This window comes from Aspergillus tanneri (genome assembly GCF_003426965.1).
Source record: "Aspergillus tanneri strain NIH1004 chromosome Unknown AapTan_1_pilon_pilon_pilon, whole genome shotgun sequence".
NCBI lineage: Eukaryota > Fungi > Ascomycota > Eurotiomycetes > Eurotiales > Aspergillaceae > Aspergillus > Aspergillus tanneri.
This window is the reverse complement of record NW_022984628.1, coordinates 629,952-655,635: the sequence shown is the minus strand read 5'-3', so window position 1 is coordinate 655,635 and position 25,684 is coordinate 629,952. Positions and strand designations below refer to the sequence as shown.

The 25,684-nt window shown below is 46.8% G+C and overlaps 9 protein-coding genes across 9 annotated transcripts; 5 read left to right on the top strand and 4 right to left on the bottom strand.

Moving 5' to 3' along the window:
* Positions 1–728: 728 nt before the first annotated feature.
* On the top strand, positions 729–2,003 carry ATNIH1004_002267 (Zn(II)2Cys6 transcription factor; the record flags this gene model as incomplete). Its single annotated transcript, XM_033566962.1, has 2 exons — positions 729–797; positions 897–2,003. 2 exons carry the CDS (start codon positions 729–731, stop codon positions 2,001–2,003), a joined length of 1,176 nt encoding a protein of 391 aa, XP_033428957.1.
* A 2,049-nt stretch (positions 2,004–4,052) lies between these two features.
* On the bottom strand, positions 4,053–4,499 carry ATNIH1004_002266 (ankyrin repeat domain-containing protein; the record flags this gene model as incomplete). Its single annotated transcript, XM_033566961.1, has 1 exon — positions 4,053–4,499. One exon carries the CDS (start codon positions 4,497–4,499, stop codon positions 4,053–4,055), a length of 447 nt encoding a protein of 148 aa, XP_033428956.1.
* Positions 4,500–4,807: 308 nt separating this feature from the next.
* Positions 4,808–7,568, bottom strand: MSC2 (metal cation transporter MSC2; the record flags this gene model as incomplete). The annotated part of the gene is made up of 5 exons (XM_033566960.1): positions 4,808–5,609; positions 5,660–5,878; positions 5,929–6,041; positions 6,276–7,119; positions 7,171–7,568. The coding sequence occupies 5 exons, from the start codon at positions 7,566–7,568 to the stop codon at positions 4,808–4,810; spliced, it is 2,376 nt and encodes a 791-aa protein (XP_033428955.1).
* Positions 7,569–8,257: 689 nt separating this feature from the next.
* On the top strand, positions 8,258–9,770 carry ALG1 (chitobiosyldiphosphodolichol beta-1,4 mannosyltransferase; the record flags this gene model as incomplete). Its single annotated transcript, XM_033566959.1, has 3 exons — positions 8,258–8,492; positions 8,560–8,756; positions 8,823–9,770. 3 exons carry the CDS (start codon positions 8,258–8,260, stop codon positions 9,768–9,770), a joined length of 1,380 nt encoding a protein of 459 aa, XP_033428954.1.
* A 63-nt stretch (positions 9,771–9,833) lies between these two features.
* ATNIH1004_002263 (uncharacterized protein) lies at positions 9,834–11,121 on the bottom strand (the record flags this gene model as incomplete). Its single annotated transcript, XM_033566958.1, has 4 exons — positions 9,834–10,024; positions 10,085–10,837; positions 10,886–11,069; positions 11,119–11,121. The coding sequence occupies 4 exons, from the start codon at positions 11,119–11,121 to the stop codon at positions 9,834–9,836; spliced, it is 1,131 nt and encodes a 376-aa protein (XP_033428953.1).
* Positions 11,122–12,741: 1,620 nt separating this feature from the next.
* On the bottom strand, positions 12,742–14,174 carry ATNIH1004_002262 (thiolase family protein; the record flags this gene model as incomplete). Its single annotated transcript, XM_033566957.1, has 3 exons — positions 12,742–12,942; positions 12,996–13,940; positions 14,010–14,174. The coding sequence occupies 3 exons, from the start codon at positions 14,172–14,174 to the stop codon at positions 12,742–12,744; spliced, it is 1,311 nt and encodes a 436-aa protein (XP_033428952.1).
* Positions 14,175–14,728: 554 nt separating this feature from the next.
* On the top strand, positions 14,729–15,455 carry ubc2 (E2 ubiquitin-conjugating protein RAD6; the record flags this gene model as incomplete). The annotated part of the gene is made up of 4 exons (XM_033566956.1): positions 14,729–14,770; positions 14,918–14,982; positions 15,039–15,263; positions 15,332–15,455. The coding sequence occupies 4 exons, from the start codon at positions 14,729–14,731 to the stop codon at positions 15,453–15,455; spliced, it is 456 nt and encodes a 151-aa protein (XP_033428951.1).
* A 590-nt stretch (positions 15,456–16,045) lies between these two features.
* On the top strand, positions 16,046–19,351 carry KLP1 (putative kinesin family protein (KinA); the record flags this gene model as incomplete). The annotated part of the gene is made up of 5 exons (XM_033566955.1): positions 16,046–16,058; positions 16,393–16,418; positions 16,487–16,581; positions 16,638–19,057; positions 19,123–19,351. Coding segments are annotated over 5 exons (2,783 nt in total), but the record flags the coding sequence as incomplete, so codon positions are not given.
* A 5,170-nt stretch (positions 19,352–24,521) lies between these two features.
* Positions 24,522–25,434, top strand: ATNIH1004_002259 (carbon-nitrogen hydrolase family protein; the record flags this gene model as incomplete). The annotated part of the gene is made up of 2 exons (XM_033566954.1): positions 24,522–24,563; positions 24,610–25,434. The coding sequence occupies 2 exons, from the start codon at positions 24,522–24,524 to the stop codon at positions 25,432–25,434; spliced, it is 867 nt and encodes a 288-aa protein (XP_033428949.1).
* Between the last annotated feature and the right edge of the window lie 250 nt (positions 25,435–25,684).

The window sequence follows — 25,684 nt, the reverse complement described above, 5'->3', positions numbered from 1 at the left end:
TAGATCAACTTCCAATCCTATGATAGGGAATTGCATACTATGTGCATACTATGTACATACAGCGACACGTGAACGATTAGATTCTTGCTGCGTCGATCGAGGCTGAGCGTGGTACCTAATTTGACACAGGCAACTATAATTCAATGTCTAACCTTATCTTGTTCTGGCCAAGTATAAGCGCAGGGGATATACCTGACTATAGGCTTTTGAACAGGAGTCTTACTAGTTGTTTATGCTGTTTTAAGTTCTAGCAACAGGAATTATAGTATTATGTGGTCAACTTCTAAGGAGTAGACAGAATCCAATCCTGCGTGAGAACTGTTAATGTCTTATACCTAATGCCGACTGAGCGGAAGGATTGGCGTCTATAGTGGTAGTTCACTGTTATATTTAGTATCTCAGGTACTAGTGAATAGGGATTTTGGAGAAGCCGTACTTATAACAGCGATGCATATCTTCTGTTTTTGAGAATATATCGAGCCAGTAGTACACTTCTGACCCAAAAAAGCCAATTCTACAAACTGCATCGCAATATTGATATCCAGTATGGAGTACTTGAGCAGAATTAAGAAATCCACCATCTGCGTTCCCCGGTTGATATTTGTGAGGGTGTGCCACGTGATCCCGGAACGCCACGTGTCTCCACGTGGTTTTCTCCCCGGATTTCCACATCAACGTCGGTCGTGTTGTTTCTACCAGCCGGTACTACCTTCGCGTAGTAGTCCGAGATGCCACCTCGAAGGGCACATACCAAGTCACGCAACGGATGTGATCAATGTAAGAGGCGACGCGTTAAGGTACGCTTTGCGCCTGGGTCCTGAACACCTACAGAGTACTCTACCACCACACAGCTAGATTTGCGTCAACCTATCACGGACTCTCCTGACGTATCCTAGTGCGATGAAAAGGGTCCACCCTGCACAAATTGCGTCTCTCGAGAGCTGCCATGCTCCTATATGCGAGTTCCTACATCCCGTTTCAACACTACTCCATCGTCTGCAAGTCCTGCGCCGGTGCAACTATTATCCCACGTGACTCAATTACCTGATGCAGGTAGTCGTGCATCCCCTATCACTGGCACAATAAGCCCACCGACTCTGTCGCGTCTGCGCGAGCTGGAATTAATGCACAAATACTCCACCGAAACCTATCAGAGTCTCAGCAATGAACCCGCCGATTACCATGTATGGCAGATGATTCTGCCTCGCAAAGCCCTGAAATTCGACTTCCTGATGAACGGGCTGCTGGCGATCGCGTCCCTGCATATGGCATCTTCATTACAACCTCCTGAGGCCCTGTCATATATCGACATGGCCCTGGAATATCACAACCGGGCTTCGGCCCCGTATCGCCTCGCCATCAATAACATCACCCCGGACAACTGCGACGCCCTATTCGCTCATGCCATAATCACTACCATCATTGGAATCTCCCTTCCCCGACTCACCGCCGACCGCGACGCAAGCTCCACCATGACGGAGAACATATTCGTGGTCTTCGAACTACTCCAAGGAGTCAGCAAAATCCTCAAGATTAGCCGTCCCTGGCTGAAAACAAATTACTTCACCTCCCGACACGGATTCTTCAACGTCCCGTTTGGCACGCTGGATCCCGACGCAGAGGCCTCGTTTGAACAATTGACAGTTCTGAATGATACACTGCTCGCCGGTACAGACACAGAACAACACGGTATCATGAAAGAGGCCATTAACCATCTTTATCGATGCTTCCGTAGATTTGCCCATTCGCAAGATGCAGCATCTGTTCTCTCGTGGCTGACCACCACGGATAAACAGTTTGTTCATGCTCTGAGATGTCGACAGCCTATCTCCTTCTTGGTCCTATTGCACTGGGCTGTTCTCTTGCACGGAATAGACGGTATGATGTGGTGGGCGAAGAATTCGGGTGTCGCGTTGGGATCTGAGTTATTGAGTGCTTTGCTCCCGGGTGATGCGCGGTTCGAACGAGCTTGGCGATGGCCGAAAAAGAGTCTAGATCTTTAAATGATGGAACAAAAAGATCTTGGCTTCTTCGCTTGCTCGGGATTCTGTGGACAAGGCTTTGCATATAGAAAGGGGGTAAATTAACCACGTATATGGTCTTATTTTACTGCTCGATACTGTTCTTCGACACTCATAATTGTTATGATTATAAACCATTTCAATATATACACGCCACAATGTACAAGTGATTACCCTGGTATTGTATTGGAATATTCAATACCACAAGATGCATAAATTTCCCATACCTAGCAAATATCATTAAAGTCTACATAGAATCTGCTGAAGTTTTCCCTAAGCCTAGGCGACTCGACCAAAAGGCCATGCATACCTTTCGCAGATCTTTCTTGGAATTATATTTCAACAGTATCGACAAGTACAGCAAGGCATATAGGCAAGATGGAGCCGCGTGCAGAACATGCAACCCACTATATCGTAACCCAGCTTAATCAGAATACGATTCCTCAAAATAACTGTCTTTCCATATCACTAATCGCATTGATTATGATTTAAGCGGGGATGTCTCCTTCATTGGCCAACCTCATGACCTGAATCACCTCATATGCAAATCGACCAAGTGGATACGAATCGGGCTTATGTTTTGTATAAATTACGATGCTTGTGGATGGATTTGAATGTCTGCTGCTTTGAGATGATATTGATTTTATGGCGTACTTTATTAGCTGCTAGATCACCGGATATTCTATACAGGATTGGCAGGGATAGATATAATAATGATGGGATTCTGAATATTGAAACAGAGGAAAAACTACTAGAAACTGTTTAAAAATACAGTCCCTCTTAGAGGAATTATTCTTAATATATTAAAGCTTTACTATAGAAATAGACTAGAAGAGCTAGGTACTAACTTATATAACAGAAATATACTAATAGAATGGAGGATGGGACTCTACTCAGTCAGTCCGAGGGAGAAGGGTGTTATAGAAACTATAGGATCTTCGCTGACAAGTCACTATATACCTGGTTTGCGTTGTTCATATATTACATGGGTTATAGCAAGTATAAACATGACCATGAAATTTCAGTTCTATAAATCATTCTTTATAAATAACGCTCGTGCGGTCCCAAAATAGTCAGACAGCTATAACTGTAGATATTCCTAGTATCTATTAACAGCATGTTAGAAAAAACAATGTGAGGAATAAGCGGGAGCCAACTAAGTGATCAAGTCCTATTAACTGTTGCAGCCTAATTATTAAGTCGATTTATGCAGGAGTAATACGGGCGTTCTGTAGAACTTTCGCCATTTGCCGTAGCTCCTTATCTGTTGCTTTGCGCTCGGCCCTACAGTGCTCGTTGTCGATTTCAACGGAGCGAACAGTGATGAATTCCAACAAGATGTCAACCCACGGGCGGATCCTATTGTTGCCGAATACAGTATCGTGTTGATTATGGTTATTACGAAATAGTTGATTGACTCCCTTTTCTAGGAGTAAGCGTAGCCCGGACTCATCGCGGCGGGCAATGGTGTACCAGGCACATGTACGCCTTGCTTTGTCTCGCGCTTCAATGCCCACTCCGTGACTTAATAGCATGTCTATGATGGCGACTCCCACTAGATTGAGGGTCTGCGCCCTGGTTAAACAAAGGTGCCACGATATTTTTTATGTCCGGCCTCCGCAGTCCATGTCAATGCAGTATAGCTTGTTTTCCTGGGGAAAGGGCTAATACCCGTTAATAGTCTGGCTTTAGGGTCGCATCCGTTCTCCAGGAGACGCCTGGCTAATGCCTCAGAGCCACAAGCTGCCGTTATACAGAGCAGCACGCCTTGTTCAGACATATCTGTCGGAAGGTTATTTATTTCTATATAATGCAGTAGAACAGAGGCCACTCCTAAATGGCCTTCCACGGTAGCAAAGCAAATAGGGTGCAGGGTCGGATTTGGGTTAGAACCATCATCAATTAAGAAGCGAACTATCTCTAGATGACTGCTTCTAGCTGCAAAGTAGATAGCTGTCAGACCCCCTAGATCTAGAGTCTCCCATTCATCACCCCCAGTGCATAGAATTATCCCATCCTCTATAGGAGTGTTTAGGTCGCGCCATGCGCGATTAATAGTCTGGCTACCGACTCGTAGCCATTTCCCACTGCCAATGAAAGCGGAGTCCCAAGAATTCTGGTCTCGCCTGTCCATCCGGTGGTAGGTCTTGGATCGAATCCTTTCTCTAGTAAAATCCGGACTATTTCTTCATGACTGTATTTAGCTGCGAGCGCCAGTGGCTTCCAGGATGATCCGGCACAGGCGTTAAGTGCGGCTCCCTCATCGAGCAATTTACGGGCAGTTGACACAAGCCCGTGCCTTGTTGCCCATTGCAAGGGAGTGCTGTGACCGAAGCGGACGTTGTGTCGATAAAGATGCAAGTTAACGATCGTATAGAGGCGGTGGGTGACCTGGGAGGGTGCATTGATATCCCTGGGGCGTTGGAGTCGCTCAGTGATGAAGAGAAGTATTTCGTTTGGCAGGTGTACTAAGCTCATGGTAGGATGTGAGTAAACGACGTGACGCTTTAAATGGGATAAAAACTTGATTCATTCCTGAGTCGGTGAATGATGGATGATCAGGTGGAATCCGGAAGATCTACTGTCTCCCCTTACGTTACTCGCCTCGAGGGACTCCGAAGAGCCAAGGAGCATACATACACATAGTTATACCACCATCAACACTTGTATCATATACAAATGTACAACACGCCCTATGTATGATAGTCCAGAATAAAATAAATACACAATACCAGACATATAATGCAGAGCTCACTTCGCGTCTAGACTGTGACCAAGTTTAGATCTCACGTCTTATTTCCACCTCCGCACCAGCATCGTCCATCTCCCTCACGTTCAACCTGGACCATAATGTCCATATTCTTCTCATGAAGAAAGTCGGTCGTTCGTTGCCGGACGTCTTCGAGATCCGCGCTGCGAGAAGCAATCACATGAATGACACCGAGAACGTTGGGATTGTGTTTTTCGTGCTCGTGCTCGTGCTCGTGGTGGTCATGGCAGTGGTTATGAGTCTGCTCGTCATGCTGACTATGGGAATGACTATGGCTATGGCCATGGCTGTGACCATGACCATGGTGATGATCATCCCCAGAACCGGCCGTATCGTCGAGCCAGAACTTGGGCACGGTGTATCCCACAACACCCCGTAAGGTACTAACGCCGCCCAGAGTGTCGCGGACGTTGTATTCCACATCTGCCGGAAGAGTAAGAAGCAAGGTCTTCGCTGTACTACTCACGAGCGGAATAGCTGACACAAAGATTAAAATCGCAATCAGGCAGGACGCGATGGGATCGTACCCGGCCCAGCCAGAGTAATGTACTAAGACAGTGGAGATAACCACGGCCACAGAACCTAGAGTATCGGCTAGAATGTGGAGGAAAATACCGTGCATATTTTCATTCCCATGGGAGTGTCCATGATGGCCGTGATCATGTCCGTGCGCGTGTCCATGGTCAAATGCCAGTATGCCAACAAGATTTACTAGGAGACCGGCAATGCTGACGACCAGAAGCTCGCCGATGCGGTTCACCTGGCTGCCAGACGAGAGCCTTTCTACTGCTTCGTAGATAATTTCAATGCTGATGATCCTGGAAGAGGTCAGTGTGAAATTCGAGTAGCCAGTTGAAGGAAAGCATACATAAGGAAAACACCATTTGCGAAACCCGATAGGGTGTCCACCTTCCCATAGCCATAGGGAAATCTAGCACTTGGCGGCCACTTGCTCATAACAGCCGCACATAGGCCAACTACAAGTGCAAGGCAGTCGAAGAACATGTGGATACTATCGCTTAGAAGACCTAGCGACCCAGTAAGAAAGCCGTAAGACAGCTGGACCAGCATGAAGCCGAAATTAAGACTGATCCCAGTTAGCTATAATTGTAAGGCACCAAACGCACTGATTTTTACCTCATAAAATAGAAGATGCGGCGTGAATCACTCTCCTTCAGGATGCTGTATAGAAGAGGATATGGCTCGCTGTAACGAATGATAAGGTTGCTCACTCGCGATGCATCGTTGGTCTGGTGAGAATAATGATGACGAAGATGATGATGATTGTGGAATTGGGCCGCAAGACGCAAATGTTTATCGTCAAATCGCGAAGCAAAGAATGAAACTGCAGCAAAGATTCCTCTGAAGATATAAACATAAACTCCGTCCTCGAGAGGTGGCGCGCATAGTACGACTGCGCTGCCAGTGCCGATCGCTAAGCCTATCTTTTGTGCGGAGCGCATACTGCTAGTAACTGGATATACTAAGCAGGCTGTGAATGCACCGGCGGTGGAAAGTAAATAAAACAAATCTATGGCCTGAAGTGACACACCACCAGACACCAGCGCAGTTGCAAGGGCTAAAAGGAGTCCGGAAGTAGCTGTGAGGATTGAATAGTCCGGGGAAATAACATCTGATGAGCTGGGAGTCGAAACTTTGTGTTGCGAGACTGAGTGGACGGTGTGTTCAGACGCAGAGATATCGAGCCCAGCTCCGGAGCCGGTGGAGGAGGAAGATCCCATAAATGGCGGACGGATGATGAATATCGACAAACATAGTGACATGTAGCCTAAGAGAGGGTGTGCGTCCCAAGAAGTGTTCAGGCCCAAATAGCTTAATACAATGGCTGCTAGAATAACTCCCAAGGTCAGTTTTTTCTGACTTAGCCTTCCCCGGTTACAATACTGTGAATTAGTTCCAGGAATAATTGTTGGAAGACCAGATGCTGTTGCAAGCAGCAGAGCAAAGGCAACAAGAAATCCGCCGACTTTCAATGATGCATAAATAGGCAGCGCAACAGAGCATGTTTTGCCCAGCGAGGTACGAACCTCATTTGGACCAATTTTCGGGAAGGTCAACACTGAACCACCACGCTGGGCAATTTGAAATAGCTGTGCGCCCCCAAGCATGATCATCGTTACCGCCGCCAGAAAGCAAGTTTTCCTCATTGTATGGTCCAAATGCCTAGTGCCGGAACTGGCCAAGATATCTTCGCTCGCAACATCGCTGGGAGGCGGGGCTGGTGATTCCCATTGCACGTAACGCCGATAATACCACGAAGTTGCAATCCACGGAAGTGCTGCTAGAAAACCGGCAAAGCCGTCGTTTCTAGGGGAGTAAGTCATTGGCATTACTAGATTGGAGAATTGAGCTTCTTACGTGCTGTTTGACTCGGAACTCGAAGATGCAATGGCATTGTCATGCACAAAGCTCGGCACACTTTCCGAATGGCTGTGTTTTGCTGTATGAGTGTGAAACACACCACCGTGGCTCATACCTCCCCACCCGTTTTCATGAACAGAGCCGTGCGAGTGCGAATGTAGGTGGCCGTAAAATGTTGTGTTTGACACGGAGCCATTGGGGGTATCCGTGCCCACTACAGGTGACGACTGAATCGTAGATGCATTCAATGCTGATACTGAATGGGATATAGGGCCATGCGACCAACGAGTGGATCGAGAGTGACCGCGACCGCGACTGGGTCCATGTCCATGTCCACGAGTATGCGGCGTCAGAGAGGTCGTATCCACACCGGATACGGGGGCCTCCGTTGACATGATCTCAGTACTCGTTTATGCGACCTTCGTAGACAGAGAATCGAACCGGTGATGACTAGGGGAGGCGAGAGGCAGGTAGGCAACGGAGGCGGGGCCAAAAAGGAGTGGTAAACGGAGCTTTTAAAAGCTCAATGGAGACCGGCCAAACGATTCCGGCAAAGAACGCGGCATAGCGCTCAGGTTGAGCTGTAGTACAGAAGCAAGGAACGAAGGCAAGGGAATAAGTGCCGTGGCCTCTTTGGACCCCAGATCCAACTCGGGGGGCGATGGTGGCTGATCGATAAGGATGACCGCACGTGATCGTCAGTTTTACAGTCACAGCGGCTGCCTGACATTTCAGGATGCAATGCTCCCAGCCGTCTACAATCTACCACTTGGGTCCTTGCTGATGGTAAAAGAGACGAAATCCATGAAATGCTACAAATTTAAGTAAGAGCCACTAGAGTGTCTAGTTCGCCTATACAGGCCTATTTATGCAGGCCTCTGCAGCCAAATGTCTTTCTTTTGGACACTATAGCCGCGCGCTTGATGATCCTTGTGTGGGGGAAGCTCGGGACATGTTTACTCCGTGTCGCTGTTCTCGACTTGCAATGCTACCAGCTGCTCAATGCGCTTCTCGTGGCTCATTCAATCTCTATATGCACAATGGTTGACGGTTGAGCCGTGTGTTTCTCAGGCGAAAGCTCACCATGATCGAAGACATAATTAGTTTCGCGTGTTACGTGTCAACCGCGCTCACCTTATTTATCTTACTTCTACCTTCGCAATATGAACATGTGTCCATTAGGCGGGAGCCTCCCCTCGACCCCACAACCTCTGTCCAAATTCTGGTACTCGGGGATATCGGGCGCAGTCCGCGCATGCAATATCATGCTCTCAGCATCGCTAAAGGGGGTGGCCGAGTGGAACTAATCGGGTATCAAGGTGCGCTTCTTCTATACGTGATGGGTATCTAGGACATTCTAGGGTTGCTAATATACAAGTACTGCAGAGTCGGAAGTTCATCCCGATATTACCTCTGATCCGAGGATATCGATCGTTGCCTTACCGTCCCATCCGGCCTTTTTGGAGACAAGCAATAAGCTCCTATTTCTAATTCTGGGCCCGCTGAAGGTCCTTTTTCAGATAGTTTGTCTATGGTGGGCGTTGGCTTATCGTACCAAACCAGTGAAATGGTTGCTTCTTCAGGTTGGTACTAAAATATGCATAAGACACTTTTCGTATATACTAAGTTATTCTATTTCTTTCATACAGAACCCTCCCTCCATACCGTGCCTCGCGATCGCATCCGTTACCTGCTTTTTACGAAACACGGGTCTAGTTATTGATTGGCACAACTTTGGATATTCCATCCTAGCCCTTAAACTCGGAGACAACCACCCGCTGGTAAAACTTTCGAAGTGGTACGAAAAGACATTCTGCAAATACGCCACAGCGCATTTATGCGTCACTAGAGCCATGGCTTCTGTTTTGAAGGGCAAGTTCAAGTTAAAGGCCCCCGTTCTTCCGTTGCACGATCGGCCAGCAAGCCACCTACAGCCCATTTTGGACGGAAAACTTCGAGAAGAGTTTCTCCTATCACTGCCAGAAACATCCTCTGTCCGACCATTGATAAAGTCGGAGGAACTCCGAGTCCTAGTTAGTTCAACTTCCTGGACACCGGATGAGGACTTCTCGGTACTTATTGATGCCTTGTGTCGATATTCAGAAATCGCAACCACCACAATGCCTCAGTTACCCACAGTCATGGCTATCATAACTGGCAAAGGCCCGCAAAAGGAAATGTATATGAAACGAATCTCCGAGCTTAAGAAAGCCGGCAGGCTACAAAAGGTCACCATTCATACAGCCTGGCTCAGCACGGAGAGTTATGCTCGCCTCTTGGCGTCCGCGTCATTGGGTGTTAGTTTGCATACCAGCAGTAGCGGCGTTGATTTTCCCATGAAAGTCGTAGATATGTTTGGGGCTGGTTTACCGGTCGTTGGCTGGGATCGTTATGAAGCATGGCCCGAGCTGGTGACCGAAGGTGTTAACGGGCAAGGGTTTGGAAGCTCAGAAGAACTTGCTGAACTGCTTGTTGATCTCTTTCGTGAGCCAAGTAACCTCGAGAAGCTCCGCGCTGGTGCTCACAAGGAAAGCACACGCCGCTGGGAGGATGAATGGAATCCTGTAGCAGGAAAGCTATTTGGATTGACACAGTAGGCAGCCATATGTAGTCGGCATGATTGTATTATATTAGAGCACCTTGATAATAGGGAGGGGAAATTAAGCACAAAACTTGCCATTGCAATAGATACAGGTATCAAACGCATCAAAGAGAATCCGAGTAGCTTCAGGAATATCAGTACCATAGGAAGCCTCAACAAGATCTTCGTTGAGGTACTCCGTCGCACAGACAGAGCAGAATTTTGATATCCCAGGATCTTGGATAGATAGGGACGTCAAGCCACATCGAACTATGAGATGTAATAGTGAGCATAAACAAAATATAGAACCACTCTTAGCGAGGCACCTACCGAAGACGTGGCCTTCAACACATTGTGCTTCCCGGCCCGAGTACCATGCTATACCAGTATCACAGATCTCGCACTTCTCAAATACCAGCTGGCCTGGACCGCTTAACTCTTTTGCAGACTTCGCACCTATTGTGGACCCAGGCGTTGAGCATTTGTTTATCTCCTCAGTCAGATTAGCAGGTATTTTATTAGCCAGCCACTTTAGCGCTTTCCGGGCCTGAGATAGTAAATCCGTGTCGTGGGATTCAACGATGGCGCAACAAGCAGTTGCATATAGTATTTTGTGAGACCATGGTTGCTTATCAAATTTGCCATCTTTGAAAAACAGGATGTAACCCAAGACTGTCTCACGTTTTGCACCAAGATAATCTGCGGAGCGATCAGGGATTGTCGGATGCATGGCCGTATCATCAAGTTCCGTGATCTGGGACCGTGCTCGAGAAAATATCAGAGTTGTGCGCTCCTCAGTTGCAGTGCGATATTCAATCATGTCTCCAGGTTGTATCGTAACTGCAGCGACAACGAATTCGCCATATGAGGCTAAACCCCAGAGTCTCCCAACCGCTAACCCCCCAAGATCACGGTCAATATCAAAGCGCTCGCGGATGTCGTCGAATGAATGCTTCCACGGTGGCTGGAAGAATGAATCCTCATTGTGGAGGAGCGTGGGGACCATAGCCAATGTATATCCACCAACCGTGCCAAAATGGAGGATATTAGTCTTTGTCTCAGCATCCAATACCGTAGTAATTGCTATAACTTATTAGCGAGGCCAAAAAAGTCCAAACCTATAGAGCTTACCACTTGCTGGCTCCCAGTGTCTTCGCTCATCAATCTGTGTCCCGTCTGCAGTTGTTTCAAGCATCCGCTCGTGTACCACAGCTTGACTAGAAGTCTCTACTCCATGATATGCCTCTGAAGTGAATGTCACTACAACTATCCCAGCCAAGGTACCAGCGGCTAGATAGGTTTCATCTGATCCCTCCTAATTGCAAAGTCAGCATGCTTCAGATATAGTATCTCACCAATATTACCATATGTAGCCACTGAAGGGGACCCGTGAAGTGATATGTATCCACACCTTGCTCGCGTGCAAGGGCATTTTCCTGACAATCCACCGATATCCGGGAAGCCTGAGATTGTTGATATCCCTCCTCTGTAGACAGAGTCAAATGAAACTTGATGATGACAAGTTTAGTTCCGTGCAGAACTGCCACGTTTGCGGCCGCAGAACAGGCACAGTGATCGTTCACACCGCCAAGATTATAGACCCATGGTCCACATGAGATGGATAGAGGTTTCGCTTGGGTCTTAAGCATAGTAGCAAAGACCGAGTTTGGTTGGACTTGAGGGAAATCCTGAGTGGGTTTATCAATTGATGTAACAGACAGTATGTCAACCGAATAAGCATCAGAGGAGATAACCTGTGCCGAAGATCTTCGAGCATGTAGAAGAACAATTTCGTTATCGTCAGTGGCAACACAAAATAAATGATGGCCCCATCTTCCCTCCCCACCTGCCTGGCAGAATTTCGTCGTACCCTGGTCCAATGTAGGATCTTTGAAAGGTGGGCACCAGGAAAAGGACGAGATAGATGCTTTTCGTATCCTTAGGCCTTGACTATCCGTGACTGTTTCAAAATATTGCTTCAGGTATTTGTTAATGACTGATACGCGTATCCATTTTCCCTGAGGGCCCACAGATTCGTAAAATGATACAAGCATATTTGACGTCAACACTGCTAGGACACAGCGCCGGTATTTACCAAGGCCAGGTGGTGACCACGCTAGGCCGACGACAGTACTGAGAGACTGCTCACGCCCAACCGAGAAGTAATCTCGTTTTTGCGGCATCATAATTGGCCACTCCTTGCTCGTGAAGACATTCGCTCGAAAGCGACTGGTGTGCCAACCACTTGCTCTGCGAGACGAGGCAGCATAATCTCCATTTTCTGTGTTTTCCTTTGGTGTCTGTACAGGTATTAGCTGGCGGTATTTATCTACTGGGGAATAGATTTTGGCAAGAACATACTAAAATCTGGACATATTCCCCGGCGGCGACAGCTATTTCACCGTCTGCGGACCATGCCAGGCAGTTGTAACAAGATGGAACGAGTTGCAGCTCAACAGGCCCTAACATATCTCTCTACTAACAGATAAAGAGACTACCAGTGTTCATGATTAGACAGTGAATAGTCACACAAAAAGTATCTCAAGATTAGTACAGTTTGTAGGCTGTCAGTTGCAAGTGGAGAGTTCAAATCCCCAAATCAAGAGAAGAGTTGTGGATGTTTTGGGTTAGCGCGTAAGATGTTCCTCAATTGGGAATGGCATATGTTGTCACGTGCAGTTATTGCTTAGATTTGCCACACAAATATGCATTACCAGTGGTATTTTAAATAACTATAATAAGTAGTACAGTAAACATAATTGGAGCGTTCGTCATTAAGCAGCCATATATACACGCATGATATGATTTGAGTCCTTGTCAGAAGGTGGGTATAGATTCATGCAGTTGTCACTTTTAAATTCGCATAAAAATGGCAAATAAACACAGCCCAAAATAAAAATAAAAATAAAAAATAAGAGCTATCACTAGATTGGGAATCAGATGAAATTATACAGGAAAGTGCTTTAATTGGCTAAGAGAGTATAATTTCACTCAACCTTGTCCAGCTTCTGGATAACCATGGCACTGGCGGCACCGCCACCATTGCAAATAGCAGCAACACCATATTCGCCGGCCTGCAATTGATGAAGCAGGGTTACCAGAATGCGGGACCCAGAGCTGCCAAGAGCATGTCCCAAAGAGATAGCTCCTCCAAGGGGGTTGACCCTAGCGTTTTGGAGGCCCAGGATCTGTTGCGCTGTTAGAAACATTCAGAAATTACACCAGGTAAGCCGGGACCTACCTTTTCGTTGGCCTTGATGACGGCAGCGAATGCCTCATTAAATTCCCACACGGCAACTTGATCCTTCGTAATTCCAGCCCGCTCGAGGGCGATTGGGACTGCCTTAGCAGGGGCAATAGGGAAGTCGACGGGATCGATAGCGGCATCCGCAGAAGAAACAATGCGCGCTAGAGCACGGTTACCCTGGCCGAATTCTCGGGCAATTTCTTTGCTGCCTAAAACCAAGGCTGATGCTCCGTCATTCATGGTAGAAGCATTGCCCGCAGTCACGGTACCAGTGCCGTCTCTGAGGAAGGCAGGCTTCAAGGTCGCCATCTTGTCAATGCGCAGATTCTCATACCCCTCATCGCGTTCAACCACAATATCTCCCTTCTTGCCCTTCACTGTAACTGGGGCAATCTCATCGGCGAATTTATTCTCGTCCCATGCCTTCTGAGCCCGTTGGTACGACTGAATCGCGTATTGGTCTTGGTCCTCCCTGGAAATCTCGTACTTCTTTGCGGTCTGCTCGGCACAAATGCCCATATGGAATTGGTTGTAGACATCCCACAGTCCATCTTTGATCAAGCCATCTTGCAACTTGATGTCCCCGAATGCTGGCAACTGACTAGACCGAGCCAGATAGTAAGGGACTCTAGTCATATTCTCCATTCCACCGGCGACCTGGGCATCTGCCAGACCAAGCTGAATATTCTGGGCAGCCACTGTCACAGCCTTGAGGCCTGAAGCACACACTTTATTTACAGTCATAGACTCCACGGTAGGAGAAAGGCCCGCAAACATAGATGCCTGCCGAGCCGGGGCCTGACCAACCGCGCCTTGGAGTACATTCCCCATGTAGACATCTGTTATTTTCTCCTTTGGCACTCCTGATTTGGCCACGGCCGATTTAATAGCCACTGCTCCCAATTCGGGGGCAGAAACGGAGGCAAAGGAGCCATTGAACTGGGGGGCAGGTCAGCAGCGAAGTACAAATAAGCATTGATATCTCAGTAATCAGCAAGGAAATATAACCTTCGCAGTGGGAGTGCGAGCAGCACTGAGAATATAGGCGTCCTGAATCTCCTTAAGGACCGGGCGCGCAGCACTGAACTGTCTCTGACACTGACGAGATGCAGGGAAAGACGCTCTCTTAGCGAAGAGCCGAGCCGTTAGTCCAGCTGATGTTTGGATAGTCATTTTGGGGGATAGGAGAACAACTGCTAGGTGGAAATGGAGGAGGTAGATGGTTGTGAGGAGAGAAGGCGTGCGAAACGCCGAGGAAGATGGACAGCCCTCCGTCTCTTCTCCGCAATGTATTCCGCCTCTAGCCGCCCGCTGCCCGCACGTTTTCGACCGAGGCAAATATCAATCACATGATGTCACGTGTGCATTTCTTAGTAACATCTCGCGGTGAAGATGAGGTAATCGTGCGTCATTGTAGATATGGTCAAAAATAGCTAGTTTCCCCATCGAGTGAGTTCTCCCGATGGCAACAGAACGGCGTGAGGGAAGTAGCCCAAAATAGCGATCTTGGTTGGATCGGCCGCTTTATTGTTCCCCTAAGACCCATTCCATCTTTTCCACTTCATTCGAATACCTCCTTCACGCTGCGAACTTCAACCTTTTGTTCTTCTACATATCTGATTTTCAGGTCACAATTTTCCAACTTGTCTAGTCTCTGGACCTGAAGTCACACCCACCACCTCCCCTCCTTCGCTCTATCCTCCGATAGCTCCCCGTACCCCGCCGCGATGTCTACCTCTGCCCGGCGTCGTCTGATGCGTGACTTCAAGGTACGTGCCACAGTAGTTCTTGTGCTTTATCAAGACTTCATACCGTGAATCTCGAGTTCTTGATTGTTTTCATTTGTCAAGCTTATCGCCCGTGTTAATTTGATGGAGATATCTAACATATTCTCACGGGTTAACCTTGGTGGATAGCGTATGCAAACAGATCCTCCTGCCGGCGTTTCAGCTTCTCCTGTAGCAGACAATGTCATGACTTGGTATGGCATCGTGACTTCTAAGTGCTATGTATGGCACTGATGATCTCTGCTCTTAGGAATGCCGTTATCATTGGCCCTGCCGATACCCCTTTCGAGGATGGCACATTCCGCCTGGTCATGCATTTTGAGGAGCAATACCCTAATAAACCCCCCGGCGTCAAGTTTATCAGTCAGATGTTTCACCCAAATGTCTACGGTACTGGTGAACTTTGCCTCGACATTTTACAGAATCGTTGGAGCCCAACTTATGACGTGGCGGCAATCCTCACTAGTATCCAGAGGTATGTCTTATTGGCTGCGACCCCTTCATCTGAATGCCAACTAATCACATCATGCTTCCTCATATTAGCTTACTTAATGACCCGAATACTTCATCGCCGGCAAATGTGGAAGCCTCGAACTTGTACAAAGACAATCGGAAGGAATACATCAAGCGCGTGCGTGAAACAGTTGAGAAGAGCTGGGAGGACTAGTCCTTTGCCTCCGGTTCCCTTGACCTATTAACTATTTTCTTGGTTTCATTTCGCTATACTTATGGTTATTCTCTCTACGACGGGATAGCGTTTCCGATCACGAGAGAAGTTGACGGCGAGTAGCCATGTTACTTGATTGAATTATTGTATGACTCATCGAGTCTTGAATTCGGGGAACTTCATGCTGTTTGATGACATGCACAGCGCGGGGTTTTGGCGCCTGGTGAATTTTCTTCTCAGTGTTGTGGATAATTGCATTTGTTTTGTTTAACGTTGCATAATGCATAGGCTTAACTCGGATTTTTTCTGTCTTCGGAATGTATATTGTAGTCAAAAAAACCACCCTAGTTTCGTTGCATTCTATAGAGTGTTACTTATTATTGCTGTGATGATGTGATGACCGGAAACCCGTCATTTATCTCTGGTTTTCAGTAAATTTGATGCGGGACAAGGTGATTTCCAATGTTTTTTTAGGTGGGCGCCAAGAACCGTCCTAAATGGTTGGTGTTCGAACCACTCTTCCAACCGACACTTCTAAGAATCACCCACGCGTACCTCTTCCGCCCGATCGGTGACATTTGACCTCACAGCACGCCCCTCGCTGTGAGATAGACGGTCACTAGTCGTGAATCAGCTCTCTCTTTCTTGGGTGGTAGTTCTTCTTACTGCCCACGTTGTCTGCGTGCGCCGCGCACGTGGACCCCTGACCCAAACAACTCCCATCGGTCCTCGATTACCACCGACTCGACCTTCACCGGGTTTGGAAACCAAAGCCCACAATTCTTCCCCTCCTCGTGGGGTACCTTTTCGAATCCCTTAAATTACCTGGGTACGCTTATTGAGCTTGGGTCAGAGTGATCATGGCGTACGTTTTTCTATGTCTCTCATTTCATTACCTCCTTTCGCTAAAGCATACTGACGATATGTTGTTTGACAGGTCATCTGGCCCCAACACTATCAAGGGTACGTGGTCTTTGAAGCGTATCCATTTGGTCTCAGTGATTTTTATTCAACTAACTGTTCATTCGCAGTCGTTGCGAGATTCCGACCGCAGAACAAGGTTGAATTAGCGTCAGGAGGGGAGCCCATCGTTGAGTTTGAAAATGAGCAATCATGTCTCATCAACGTGAGTCGGCTTTGGTCTCGAACAGTTATCTTTGTGTTGTGTTGACCAGAAGACAGTCCGGAGAATCTGCTTCTTTCACCTTCGACCGAGTGTTTCCTATGAACTCGCTGCAGGCCGACATCTTTGACTTCTCTATTCGGCCTACTGTTGACGATATTTTGAACGGATATAATGGAACCGTTTTTGCGTATGGTCAGACGGGAGCAGGAAAGTCGTATACCATGATGGGCTCGGATATCGATGATGACGTCGGGAAGGGTATCATTCCGCGTATTGTCGAGCAAATCTTCGCCAGTATTCTCACGAGTCCGAGCAACATCGAATACACCGTTCGTGTTAGTTACATGGAAATTTACATGGAACGTATTCGCGACTTGTTGGTCCCCCAAAACGATAACCTGCCTGTGCACGAGGAGAAGTCGCGAGGTGTGTATGTTAAAGGGTTGCTCGAGGTCTATGTTTCCAGTGTACAAGAGGTCTACGAGGTTATGCGTCGTGGTGGTACGGCCAGGGCAGTTTCCGCCACAAACATGAACCAGGAGTCCTCCCGATCTCATTCGATTTTTGTCATTACCGTTACACAGAAGAACCTCGAAACCGGTTCCGCTAAGAGCGGTCAGCTCTTCTTGGTCGACTTGGCTGGTAGCGAGAAGGTTGGAAAGACAGGTGCCAGTGGACAGACTCTTGAAGAGGCTAAGAAAATCAACAAGAGTTTAAGTGCTCTTGGTATGGTCATCAACGCGCTAACGGATGGCAAATCGACACATATCCCATATCGGGATTCCAAACTTACCCGAATCCTGCAAGAAAGTTTGGGTGGTAACTCAAGAACTACGTTGATCATTAACTGCTCTCCCAGTAGTTACAACGATGCAGAAACAATCTCTACACTACGATTCGGTGTGCGCGCAAAGGCAATCAAGAACAAGGCGAAGGTCAATGCTGAACTGAGCCCGGCCGAATTGAAAGCGCTACTTCGCAAAGCTCAAGGTCAAGTCATCAATTTTGAGAATTATATCTCGGCTTTGGAGACCGAAGTTCAGGTATGGCGAAGTGGTGAGACCGTTCCCAAAGACCGGTGGACTTCCAGGGGCAGTGAAACAGTCAGTGCTACGAAACCTGAGCCTCGCGGACCACGCCCTGGAACTCCTTCTCGACTTCAAGACACCCCTCGATCCGAGACCCCTCGACCGGATTCACGAGTTGGTGATCGCTCTAGCACACCCAGCATCATTCTAGAGAAAGATGAACGAGAGGAATTCCTTAAGCGGGAGAATGATCTCCACGATCAGATCGCGGAGAAGGAATCGCACATTGCCAATGTTGAACGCGGTCTTCGCGAAGCAAGGGAGGAACTGAAAAGCATGAAGGAGAACTCCGCACGCTCGGGTAAGGACAATGAAAAACTGAACACAGAGGTCAATGAGCTGCGCATGCAGCTAGAAAAGGTGTCGTACGAAAGCAAAGAAGCTTCAATTACCATGGATGGCCTTCGGGAAGCCAACGCCGAGTTAACTGCTGAGCTGGACGATGTCAAGCAGCAACTCCTTGATGTTAGGATGAAGGCTAAAGAAACCAGTGCTGCATTGGATGAGAAGGAGAAAAAGAAAGCCGAAAAGATGGCTAAAATGATGGCTGGGTTTGATCTCGGGGGTGATGTTTTCTCCGATAACGAGAGGAAATTGCAAGATCTCATTCAACGCGTCGACTCGCTGCACAAGGTCAGCGAAACAGGCGAAACTATTGCCCCTGATGACCTTCTCGAGCTCCGAGCCAGCCTCGTGGAAACTCAAGGGTTTATTCGCCAGGCCGAACTAACCATGAATGACCGAGGGGAACTGGGTGAGCTGCAGGACAGCCGTAGAGTGGTGGTTGAGGAGAAGCTGGCCAATCTCGAGCAGGACTATGAGAAGCTTCTGGAACGGAACCTGGGCAAAGAAGATGTCGGAGAGATTAGAGAGCGGCTGGAGAAAGTGTATGTTACTCGCAAAGAGACTGAACTGCAGGCCGCCGCCGAACTTAGGAGCGAAATTGCGCGCAAGGATGAAGAACTTGGCAAGTTGCGACAGTCTCTTGCGGACTCCCAATCTCGAGTGTCGACGAATGGCGCTGCAGGCAAGAATCTGCAACAACAGATTGCCGAATTTGACGCCATGAAAAAGTCACTCATGCGTGACTTGCAGAACCGTTGTGAGCGCGTAGTGGAGCTGGAGATCTCGCTGGATGATGCCCGTGAGCAATACAATAACGTGCTCCGCTCCTCGAACAATCGGGCTCAGCAGAAGAAGATGGCCTTCTTGGAACGCAACCTTGAACAACTGACCCATGTACAGCGGCAGCTGGTGGAACAGAACAGCAGTTTGAAGAAGGAAGTGGCCATTGCGGAGCGCAAACTCATTGCGAGAAACGAGCGGATCGCGAGCCTGGAGAGCCTGCTCCAGGAGAGCCAGGAAAAGCTCACCCAAGCGAACCATCGGTACGTCGTCCAACCCCTGTCTGTATTCGGTAAGGGATAACTATTAACCGCTGACCTCCCTATAGTTTTGAGGCTCAACTCACTGCTGTCAAAGAGAGACTCGAGGCCGCGAAGCAGGGGTCGACGAGGGGTCTTCCAACTATGGATGGCAGCAGCGGTTTCAGTTTTGGCGGCTCGAGGATTGCGAAGCCGCTCCGCGGCGGCGGTGGGGGATCCGAGAGCAGCGCTCCCATTGCTGGGGTCCAGTCGCAGGAGACGGCGAAACGTACCAGCTGGTTCTTTGATCGACGATGATCCACGATTTCTCTTTTGTTGTCTGTTTTATCCCTTCGCCGAAGATATTTGAAGTACAGATTTTTCCCCTTGGCATGCCGATATCCTCTATCTCTTGTTGTCTCGTCCTATGAATTTGGCCGAAGATGTTTGTTTTTTTCTTTTTTTTTTTGCAACGAAACTATTTCTCCTCTTATGCTGATGACAATTTTCTTCTCTTTTTCTCATTCTTCGTCCCCTTTTCTTGAACTCCTTGGTACATTAGATCGGGTACTTAACCCTATGGTTCTCATCGATACCCTTGTACATGAAAAGATAGAATGCATTACGAGAATAGTAGATGGCTGGTTGATATAAAGATGCGAGTAATTCGCTATATAATAATTTAGACAGGGGTCTACCAGTACAGAGGATTATATTCATGTAGGTGTACTAATTCTTGCGTTGGCAGTCGCCGTATAAATATATATACAGGCTGAGTTTTTAATTTTTCTTTGACAATAATTTGGAGGGGCTGTCCTATTACAGCTGTAAGAAGGATCTATATTTAATCACTAATTAAAGGACAGGCTATATATAACCTTACATACAGCATTCTATTAATTAAACCTCCGGGGTTGAGAGTAGTCAAAGTTTAGGTGGAGATAGTGGTCCATCCAAATATAGTACTCACCGCAAATAGTGAGATACGACTGTAGCCACGGTTCTCGGATTTGCCTTTGAGTAGTAAAGCTGCCCGGTGAATTCGAGACCATTCTGATTCCAGATCCGTCTCAGACGGATAGTAGAAGGGATTTCGTATTGATTCCGACATATCTCAAGTTGCATATTCGCGTCTTTTCGGTAATCTGTCTCCTATATAGCACATGTATCCTATAAGACGAGCGGAGTATCTTCTGAGAGACGTTCAGATCATCTGCCAGTAAGTCCATAATGAAGATTCTGTGCTATTTGGAAGAAATAGAGATGTCATTGGGTTCCCGGATAACATGAAATGAATACAGAATGTATGTCATATGGCAACTGTGAAAAATGTGCAATATTGGCGCACAGAGAGTATGCAGTAAATGGCTACCGTGGTGTCCTCATCCATATGCATCTCTTAGTTAATCAGTGTATTCCTGTCATCCGGAAAATGGAAGCACGTCATATATCATTATACCTTGTTTTAACCTTACCTTAGCCGGAATGGCGTTATTCCACCAAAACCGTACATATAGATACAATGGGATGGAGATATGCAGAACAATTTACTAAGTAGGGTTTTACAATAAGCAGCTAGTCTGGAAGGGGCGGTGCTAAAAATATGGAGCTTACTTTTCCGTTGATTTGGCACAGTGATTCCATCACACCCCAACCCTCTATTTCTTGGTATGAGACAGGTCTTCAGCCCTCCTCTTGCAAGAGCCCACGAAAAGAGCCCATTCAGGTTTTGCTGATTATGGAATTTAGTGAAGAAAATTGAAGAAATATTATTTGCAGTCAGTATTCGAACCTGATACTGTATACACGCGTTTTCTCTGATTCATGAGGTCCACTCTTGCATATTATTGAGTAGTGGAGTTGCCTACGCCCATACCCATTATAGATAACACGGAAGTGGCGAAGTTAGGCTTTGAAAGATTGTGTAACCATTGAATACAATGTTATAGCCAGCTCGCTGGATTCTACCAACCACAGATAATCGCTGTAATAGTTCTAGTCCCTTTTAGATCCTCCACCATCCGAGATACATAAAGTCTACGTGGTAACGATCGTGTCGACCGACAAGCTAGTCACTTTAAAACAGACAAAGATATTATAATAGGCGGAAGCTGGATTGTCGCCTGAGCACAAGACGTACAAGCTAGACCAAGCAAGCATATAAGGATAAAGGACCACACTGGGTTATAGCATTATTATCTAAGTTGTGATGAAGATATTGTCATTCTCTAGATACTTGAAGGTATGACCAAGCAGCTCAGGTTTCTCTGTTTTCCTCTACATACAATAGTCATCTATTTTATTGTGAATAGTATCAGCAATATCAATCACCTTAGGTAGATTAGCTGTGAATGTAGTAGACAACATTGTACATTTCTAAGTAAAGAAAGTGGGTGGTGAGAAAGGCCTTAGGGAATAGGACACATCTATTTGTTCACTTGTCCGCAGTTCTTGATAAGATGTATGTCCATACATCATCATGATTATTTATAGGAGAAAATGGCCCAAAAACGTCCTTCTTGTCCAACATTCCCCCTTCAAGCTATACAAGCAGGGCCATACCTGTCTTCTAATTTTTACTCTACATTCATCCCAGATAAATCAAAATAAACAGAGTATCCTCAGTATGTCCAAGAATTCTCTTGTAAGAAACCAACTCAATTGTGCAACGAGCCATGGGAATACCCTACTATGCAGCATCGCAGCATCATGCTCTGGCCTACGAAAGGTGTCATGGCTCTAGTTACAGTATTACATATAATTTCAAGCCGTCACCGAGTCGGCATGTATCTGAAAGGGAATGCTGAAAGAAAAATTTCCGATGGCGCATGACCATTGAGGACATCAAGGACTCGAAACATAGTTAGGTATAATGAAAAACTAATGACTTATTGAACGGCGACCAAGCTGAAAGAGCATATTGAGCATTGTCCACAGCCCTTAACGAATACAGTATGGGCGATTTCGATTCAAATAGCCAGGTGGGAGCTTCCGGAATTACGGCAGGGCGACTGGTCTTGGTCGTGGCTTACGGTCGATCCTGGCTCCCAGCATTAAGAGGCTACTACATTCTTTGCGAAGATTTGTTCAAATCTATCGGTACCTGCTTAGCTGATATAAGCCAAAGGTCTTCGACTAGGTTGACATGATTTTACGCACTAGAATTACGATATTGGTAACCTTTAGCCAACATACGGAATCCTTCTTTGGATAATGCGGTGGTCCACAATTCAGAAATAAAAACCACAATCTCAGCAGAGGATACAGCAGTCGGAAGATTTCTAGAACTATCTGAATAGTCGTGATATTGACTATCACTGTATAGACACCCCTCTACTGACAGGAATATTTCCGTACCAATTCCACACAAAATTCGAAGAAATACAGAAAGAGATGGCAACACTGGAACCCTAGCAACCAAGCTGGAAGCTTTTCTGGTAGCACGCAACTAAATCACGGTGGGCTTTACAGTTCCGTCCATTGCAAGTCTCGGGGTTGAACATACCGTTCTTACAACAGAGGGTAATAACGGAAGCTCAACCAAATACAACTAATAAACTAGAGCAAACTCGAGCCCAACAATATCACCAGCCTTCGAAGCTGGTTACAAGCCATCCGCACGACAGATGCATGTATTAACACAACCGGGATATCTGTATGGATACTATTACCGCTATATTGGGGACCGAAGATATTTGCTGGTATTATGCCAGAGTGTCTGTATAAGCAACCACAAATATCTATATATCTAAGACCATCGTGCAAATAAACTGAACAAGATTGCATTAGTTGTGTTGTATTTAAACATCCTTGCAGTCGGGACCACGGTATGACACATTAACCAAGCAAGACATGGCTATGCTAACAATTCTAGTAAATGGACGTGGCAGAAAATGAATGAAATACCCTCGAAGACGCGAATAAGTACATCGGCTTGATTAATCGGATGAGAGAGTCAATCATATATCTTGCCAAGACAGTACCTCTATAAGATAGAAAAAACTTTCTTACAAATCTGGGTCCGCTGAAAGGAAGCCCGAGGAAGTTTTTCACGAAGCATATCCAAATAGAGGAGCTCACTGCTTCCTAGTTGGAAGCGTTGAAAACATTCAATCCAATTTGACTCTAAAATGATCACCACAGATCTTAATATTAACGGGGACTTTTTTTATTGATATTCGACCCATAAAGACTTCATGCAAATACCTGCTTTCGTTTCTACAATGGATATTTTCATCAAATTCAAGAATAACATGGATAGGTGCGCCCCAGGGAGCAGTAGTACTACTGCTGCTGATAGGTGTCTTGAAATCCAAAGCACCTACAATAAGGTAAGATACGAAACTTCTCATTTGGATAAATTAAAGGCGAGTGAGGAGACTGACACGATCACTAGGGACGGGCACGTAGGACACTCATTCTGGAAGGCTCTAAAATAACGGAACATCAGCTCATAGAAGGGAAATGGGACACAATGTTTGTCTTATATGATTTCCTTAACACAAATACCGCATATACATGGGAATTAAGGAAGTGTTTCGCCGTTTGATGCCACAACCCGAGACAGTCTAAAAAGGATGTTGCAGAACTAGCTGTCAGTGTCACCAAGCCGGGCCTATGATGCGTCAGAAGCCGTTTGAACCGCTGGATTTAGCAGTATGTTTCTTTCTAATTTTCTAAGTGTATAATGTACTAGGCAAATCGCACGAATAAATTTATCTTGTCATTAGAATATGATATTTTACAATCACAACTCGTTTCTACCTCGATTTAGTCCGCCGAAGGCAGTTCGGGCGTCTGCGACAGAGTAAAGAACATGCGATGCATGCAAATATAGGGGCTAGGAATGCTTCTTCGACTTCCATGCCCTTGAGAAGTCTGCAAAGAGGAAGGTTAAATCTGTGTTTCCCAACGCATGTTCACTTAAGCTTTACACTAAAGAATAAAGTCCACTTGATATTAAGAATAGCAATAGGAATAACCTAGCACTTTATAGAAGGAAAGCTAATAGACGACATTGTACTATCTCTGCCTTTAGTTATACATGTGAAGCCAGACGCTAGAAAAGTGGCTGGAAAACTATGATGTGGAATGAAGAAAAGGCAGAAATTTGCGCAAGTCTCTTCGGTATCTATACCTATCTGTAGTTCCTGAGCTGGCCTCAGGTCCTCAGGACTAGAAAATGCTAAGCCAATAAATAATAATGCATCAAATAAACCGTCATGGAAATGCGGGGATACACTTAGGCTTAAGGCGTCCGTGGAAATGTTTTTATTGGAATGGTCTTCCTATCAAAAGATGTTGAAACGCCGATCTGCTCGGATAGATTCCGTACCTAGTTCCGTAGGGGAGGATGTGTATCATGAAAAGATGGCTCTCGGCGGTGTGGTCCAATGGGGGATGTCTAACCCGGAGGTCAAACTTAAGTTATAAATAGGTTATGTGAACACCATAAATCGATGCCCTGTATACTAGGTATTCAACAGCCATGGCTAAGTACAAGATCGCTATAATCCAGCTATACCCCAAGGTAAGACCACCCCCGATAAGAGATTCTCATACCTAATCAACGGTAGCCCTACAACATCGACAACAACCATGCTCGCGCGGTCGCTCGAATCCGCGAGGCATCCAGCCGCGGAGTCCAGCTGGCCGTACTGCCCGAATTCCACCTAGGGGAATTATACCCTCCGAACCCTGACTTCCGCAACGATTGCAAAAACTGGAAGCAGTATCTGGACGCGTATCGCGCCCTCGCTCGGGAATGTCATATCTGCATCGTCCCGGGGAGTTTCGCAGAGTTGCACGTGGACGCGGAATCAGGGGAGGAAAAACTCGTCAACGCCACGTACTTCATCAACCATCACGGGGACATTTGTGGACGATACGAGAAGAAGAACCTATGGCATCCGGAGCGGGAGCACGTCCAGGGATCGAAGAATCAACCGCATATCGCGTTCGACACCCCCCTCGGAAAGGTCGGAATGCTGATCTGCTGGGATTTGGCGTTCCCGGAGGCATTCCGAGAGCTTATTTCGCAGGGCGCCAAGATTATCATTGTCCCCGCGTATTGGAAACTGACCGACCCTGAGATTGGGGTTAAGAGGAACCCATTAGCCGAGCAGATCTTCCTCGACTCTGTTATTGTCAGTCGTACATATGAGAATACCTGCGCTGTGGTGTTCTGTAATGCGGCGGGGCCGGCAGAGGAGGGGTTCGCGGGTCTGTCGCAGGCTGCAGTGCCGTTTCTGGGGTCGGTGGGGCGATTGGCGACTAGTGATGAGGGAATGGGGATTGTAGAATTGGATATGAGTTTGGTGGAGGATGCTGAGTTGGACTATAAAGTTCGTGAGGATATGGCGAGCTCGGATTGGCATTACCAGAGTGTGACACAGAGATAGTATCTGCCTTTCCCTTCGCAACGGAATCGATTCCGAAGTCCTCGATCTGGATAGATGCCCTAGTTTGAAACGTGCCCAGAAACTTGGCTAGTTTGACTTGGTGTAGGCAACGATCCTATCGTCTTCATGCTTCCCTGCTTCCCCGCGTTCGTTGATTCTTTCGTCAATAGCTCCTAATAAATGTGACGGAGAAGATAACATACGATCGCTCCTGGCGAGTCTGTGCTGATGGTTATATGTATAAAATAGT